A 5,859-nucleotide genomic window follows, 5' to 3' on the forward strand; every position below is an offset into this window, starting at 1 on the left:
GTTAGAACCCAGCCTGAAACACAGGCCTCCTGAGACCCCACAAATTCTGGTGTGTATTCCAGGTTGCTTTGTGTCTTGTGCATCAATCCACACACACCTCACTGCCAGTTTAGACTGGAAATTCCTTGAGGGCAGGAATGGAGTCTAGGTCACATCTGGGTCCCATGGAGTCTGGCACAAAGCAGGTGTTGGATGAAGGAGCTGCACCTGCAGACAAACCTTTCTCCAGAGAGATGAGCTGGTCCCATACTTGGGGACCAACCATTTTGAAGAGAAGGTCCTGGAAATTTCAGAATGGAGATGACCATCCCTGCTCCCAATCTTTCTTTTAAGCTGGGGGAGGAAGACAAGAATTTATTAGAAGATTTTAATGTGCCAGGCACTGCACCAAGTGGTTTTCTCAGTATATTCCTCACAGCCATCACAGGGGGGGTTAATCCCATTTTATAGATAAGGAAACTGCAGTTCAGAGAGGGTTAGATGCATTTTTGGGGTCTCTAAGCCAGTAAGAGGCAAAGGCTCGTTTGGAATCTCACTGGCAGGTTGAGTCACAGCCACTAAGCACCAGGTTGTGAGGAGGCGTACTGAGCACTAGGTTCGGTGCTCAATCCTTTCCTTAATACTCTAACTCCAAAACATCTTCACCAACACCCAAGGGGCAGATAGTCCATTTAGGACCAAGAAAACCGAGGCTCAGAGAGGTTTAGTGACTTGCTCCAAATCATACAGCCGAGTTCCTAGTACTCGCAAAGGGAATGGGCCGCGTTTAGATTCTCCGCACGTAGGCTGGGTTCTTTTACCCAGTCGCACAAGAGGTTCCAGGGGGAAGGGGCCAGCTCTAATGGGGAGAAGAGGGATTCACCGGTGGGAGAGTAGGGGTAGGGGCAGGATCTAGGCAGGGTTTCCTTTTAGGCCACGGGGTGCTCTCCTCCACCACCTCACCCCCGCACCAGGTTAAGATTCTGGGAAACCCAGCACCACCCAGCCGGCGTGCCCGCTCTCGCCTGCAGGTGGGAGTCTCTGAATCCCGAAAGCGTCTCCTTCGGCGGAGACGGCGGCCGCAGCGAGGTGGAATCAGCTGGGCGCGCGGGGCTGCTCGCTCAACCTGGAGGGCTGTGCGGCCGGGGCCCAAGATTGCCCATCCATTATTCACGGTGTTTACTAGAGCGGGGGAATGGAGAAAGAAAGGAGAAGGAGAGGGGAGGAGAGGGGAGGGAAGGCGGGAGCGGGGCAGTAGTCACGCCAGGGCCCTCCAGCGCGGAAACTCCGGGAAGGAAGACGAAGTCGCTAAGTGGTTGAGAGGTCGCGTAGTCAGCCGCGGCGCGGGGCACAGAGCAGGCCTTCAGTAAATATTTGGGGGAATGAATGAGTGAGTGAATGGCTCTGCTTCTGACCGGCTGTGTGGTCTTGGGCAACTCACTTAATCCTTCTGACCCCCGTTTTCCTCATCTTTCAAACTGAAAAGAGTGCCTACTCCATAGGGTTGCTGTGTATAGAGTCCCGTGGACTCTCTCAACCGCCTAGCACATACTAGGAACTCAAAAATGGTAGCTGCGATTATGGACCGTGACACTTTAAAGCGCAGGCAGCCCCGCAGAAGTCCTGAACTGCCACTGTTCTAAAAAGTATTCAGGAATCTTCCTCAGACTGGGTTGTGAGTTGTTGGGGCCCAGGTTGTTGTTTTCCTCAAGTGAAGGCAAAAAAAAAAAAAAAAGGTAAGCTTGGGGAGGAAGGCACAGGCCTCCCGGGCTGGGCGGGCACTTCCTGCGCCCCCCACCCCGGCGGGCGGTTGGGGGGTGGGGGTCCCCGGGCTCGTTCTGGCAGCCCCTCGCCCTCCCTGGGGCTGTCTGGGCCTCTCGGAGGCGCCTCTTCGCTGCGCCGCGGGGCTGGACTCTGGTGGACGGCTCGGGCGCGGGGCCAGGAGTGCCCTGGAAATGGGCAGTTTGGCGGCAGCCGGGCCGACGGGGGAGTGTGTGTGTATGTGTGTGTGTGTGTGTGTGTTGTACGCGTGTGGCGGGCGGGGGTGGAGTAGGGTCAGTTTACGACTCCCGGGTTGCCCCGGGCTGCCCTTCGATCCGGGCAGCGCGAGTTGGGACAAGAAGGAGCGGTTTGGGACTTTGGGGGGGGGGGGGGGGCGGAAAGTCCACGAAGAAGAAGAAAGAATCCGGAAGGTCTGCGGGCTGGAGTCGGGTGGGGCGGGGCGGGCCCGGAGAGGCCTGCCTGGGCCGGGGTATAAATGCCGTGGCGGGGGCGGCCGCGGCGGGCGCGGAGAGGCGCGCTGCGAGCTGCTGCCTCGCCTCCCGGGCCGCCCCTGCGAGGCTCCGGCGCTCGAGCACGCCTGCGCGCGACCCGGCCGCTCCTGGCAGGCTGCTCGTAAGATGAGTGAAGAAGCAGGTGGGGGAGAGGGGAGGCAGAGAGCGAGAGGGCGAGGGGAGCGTCGGCGCTGAGCGGCGCTCACTTGGAGCGCGGCGAGCGAACGAGAAGAGCCTGATCCATGTCCCCCGCTGCCTCCCCGCCAGGCGCGTGAAGATGATGGCCATGAACGCCAAGCAGCCTTTCGGCATGCATCCGGTGCTGCAAGAGCCCAAATTCTCCAGCCTGCACTCGGGCTCCGAGGCCATGCGCCGAGTCTGTCTTCCAGCCCCGCAGGTACGTAGTGGAGCATAATTACCGCTCTAAGGCACATTTTTGACAGACACTCGCTTCATGTTTTTTTCATGTCGCCCAGAACAATTGCTGCTGTCTGATCCCCTCTCCTTGTCTCCCCCGCGCTCTCTCCCCGCGCACTCTCTCTCTCATTCATGTCTCTGATCCACACGTCTGTTCCAGCAGAGCCGCTGCCTCCGTATTAATTTTTATGACCTGGGCTTTGAGGAGAGGCATCTTGGTTGCTTGAAAATGTGTTTTAATCCTGAGTTGACAGTATTCCCCACTGACCGTGATGTGCGCCTTCTCGCTTGCAGCTGCAGGGTAATATATTTGGAAGCTTTGATGAGAGCCTGCTGGCACGCGCCGAAGCTCTGGCGGCGGTGGATATCGTCTCTCACGGCAAGAACCATCCGTTCAAGCCCGACGCCACCTACCATACGATGAGCAGCGTGCCCTGCACGTCCACTTCGTCCACCGTGCCCATCTCCCACCCGTCTGCTCTCACCTCGCACCCGCACCACGCCGTGCACCAGGGCCTCGAGGGTGACCTGCTGGAGCACATCTCGCCCACGTTGAGCGTGAGCGGCCTGGGCGCCCCAGAGCACTCAGTTATGCCCGCGCAGATACACCCGCATCACCTGGGCACCATGGGCCACCTGCACCAGGCCATGGGCATGAGCCACCCGCACGCCGTGGCGCCTCACAGCGCCATGCCCGCATGCCTCAGCGACGTGGAGTCGGACCCGCGCGAGCTCGAGGCTTTTGCCGAGCGCTTCAAGCAGCGGCGCATCAAGCTGGGGGTGACCCAGGCGGACGTGGGCGCGGCTTTGGCCAACCTCAAGATCCCCGGCGTGGGCTCGCTCAGCCAGAGCACCATCTGCAGGTTCGAGTCTCTCACTCTCTCTCACAACAATATGATCGCGCTCAAGCCGGTTCTCCAGGCCTGGTTGGAGGAGGCCGAAGCCGCCTACCGCGAGAAAAATAGCAAGCCCGAGCTCTTCAACGGCAGTGAGCGAAAGCGCAAACGCACGTCTATTGCGGCGCCAGAGAAGCGCTCACTCGAGGCCTACTTCGCCATCCAGCCAAGGCCTTCATCCGAGAAGATCGCGGCCATCGCTGAGAAACTGGACCTTAAAAAGAACGTGGTGAGGGTCTGGTTCTGCAACCAGAGACAGAAACAGAAACGAATGAAGTACTCAGCTGTCCACTGACTGCAGCGGGGCTCGGCGTCCGGGCCCTGGAGAGCCGAGCGCACGCCCTCTGGGGGAGGGGGGGCGGTTATGGGGAAGTCCAAGACAGTTCCCAGGCAAGTCAGGCTCTCGCCCCTGAAACCACGGACTTTCCCATTTACCCCGCCTAGCTACCTACTAGCACTGGCGCGCGCTCGCTCCCTCTTTCTCTGTCTCTGTCTCTGTCCCTCTCTTCCTCCTTCCCTCCCTTCCTTTTTTATTCCACCAAAATCATTTTGGCGTTTGCGGAAAAATCCTGGAAGATGGCCGCGAGGGCTCTGCGCTGTCCGAGGTGCTGACACCCGCCCTCTGGGGCGCTGGATGGCTCCGCCTCAGGGTAGAAACTAAAATGCAGGAGTAGAGAATTTATCCCACAGCCTTTGGGACGAAGGCACTACTTTGCTAAGCGCAATAAGACAAGGGAAGAGGGTATGAAGGAAGCGATAATTAATACAAAGTCTAAAGATACTTAACTGGGGCACAAATAAATACTGGAGATTTAAAGTACATGAAGTATATGTATGTTTCCAAAGGATCACCTTATGCTTCCACTCCCCCGACTACATTCTATCCATCCCATCCTTTGGTTTGCCGTAAATTCCCTTAAGGTAGCATGGATTAGTTTCAGGGAAAGTGTGCGGGGAGCGGTGGAGTCTGAGCTGTTTTTCTGCAGGAGGGCTCCAGAAAAGGTGGGTCCTGGGTGGCTAGAAAATCTGTGATCGTCCAGGTTTGTAAGCAGCAGAAAATATCTGCTCTGGCCATCCTCTACGGTCTGCTGGCATTTGAGGGATAATTACCGCCTGATGGAGAGAGAGGAGAGGGTGATATTCCGGACCATTTGAGGACTCTCCCACCTCAATTCGCTGCTCCGGTCAGGCTCCCAGTGAAGCTGCTTGAAAGTGACCGTAACTTCTCAGAATCATATGCAAGACCTTCCAACCTCGTTGAGCTTTTATTTTGGTTGTTGTTAGCATCATTAAATACTATTATTTATTTAACTTCGTTTCTTTCCTCCCCCCTTGTGTGGGTGTCTGTCGATGGAGATACATTTACAGCTTTGGGTGATAAGGGGCGCCCCGGCTGCCAGGAGCCTTCCCCCAGCTGCTCTGGTCCCATCACATAAATTTTTATTCTTTCGTTGCTTCATAGTTTGAGTGTTGCTGTGTGACCTTTTGTTTCGTTCTCAGAATAGATACAAATACAGTCTTGTTTTCTCTTCCTCTTTATCCCTTGATTTAACTTCGAAAATAAATGCTTTATTTTTCAACCCGAATTGCAGTGGTTTTCTTTCTCGGAGTCTAAGGTGGTACTAGTCTTAGAAAGGAGTTAAAAGTGAGAATTCAGAAGTGCCGAGGTCACTTACGGCCAGCCAGCATGCATCTAGCCAGCTTCCTGCCATCTCTTTCCCCCTCTATTGCCCTGGCGTCTCATTGGGTCACTCGGATCTACTCCAGAGAAAGCAGGCTATCCGACACGGGACCTCGGGGTTTCAAGGCACTTCCCTCCAGGCTTCCCCGCGAGCGAATCATCAGTCTCTGTTCCCTCAATTTAGCTCATATTGCAAACTTTGAAGCTTGACATATCGAAGTTCGAGCCCCAAATGCCTCCACTCACGAGTCTGGGACAAGTTTCTTAACTTCTCTGAGCCTCGATTGCTCATCTGCAGAATGAAGATGCTAATACATACCTCACTGGGTTATCGTGAGGACTAAGTAAGATCGTTTACTTAAGGCGTCTTGGCACAGTATTGGCACATGATAGGAAGCAAATTATTATTTAAAAAGATTCAAACAACTGGGAGGAGGGAAGAGATAGAGACAAAGGGAGAAAAGTGTCAGCAGGAATGGAGTCCGCTGGCGTCCGAGGAATTGCTACCCTAAAGGTTACTCTATCACTGCTTCTCGCGGAGGTAGGGGTGCTAAGTGAGATAGGGCTGTAAAACTTCTGGCACATATTAGGTGCTCAACAGATGCCAGGTCTC

The 5,859-nt window shown here is 55.6% G+C and overlaps 1 protein-coding gene across 1 annotated transcript; it reads left to right on the top strand.

The window, feature by feature from the left end:
- Positions 1-2,529: 2,529 nt before the first annotated feature.
- On the top strand, positions 2,530-3,860 carry POU4F3 (POU class 4 homeobox 3). Its single transcript, XM_004476580.1, has 2 exons — positions 2,530-2,649; positions 2,964-3,860. The coding sequence occupies exons 1-2, from the start codon at positions 2,530-2,532 to the stop codon at positions 3,858-3,860; spliced, it is 1,017 nt and encodes a 338-aa protein (XP_004476637.1).
- Positions 3,861-5,859: the final 1,999 nt, after the last annotated feature.

This window comes from Dasypus novemcinctus, chromosome 2, assembly GCF_030445035.2.
Source record: "Dasypus novemcinctus isolate mDasNov1 chromosome 2, mDasNov1.1.hap2, whole genome shotgun sequence".
In the NCBI taxonomy this organism is placed as follows: Eukaryota; Metazoa; Chordata; class Mammalia; order Cingulata; family Dasypodidae; genus Dasypus; species Dasypus novemcinctus.

What these genes read in the sequence shown, in the direction of transcription:
- POU4F3 (XM_004476580.1), top strand. Translation starts at nt 2,530, where the DNA reads ATGATGGCCATGAACGCCAAGCAGCCTTTCGGCATGCATCCGGTGCTG. An exon ending in TCTGTCTTCCAGCCCCGCAG is followed by an intron (nt 2,650 to 2,963) that starts GTACGTAGTGGA and finishes TCTCGCTTGCAG; the next exon opens with CTGCAGGGTAATATATTTGG.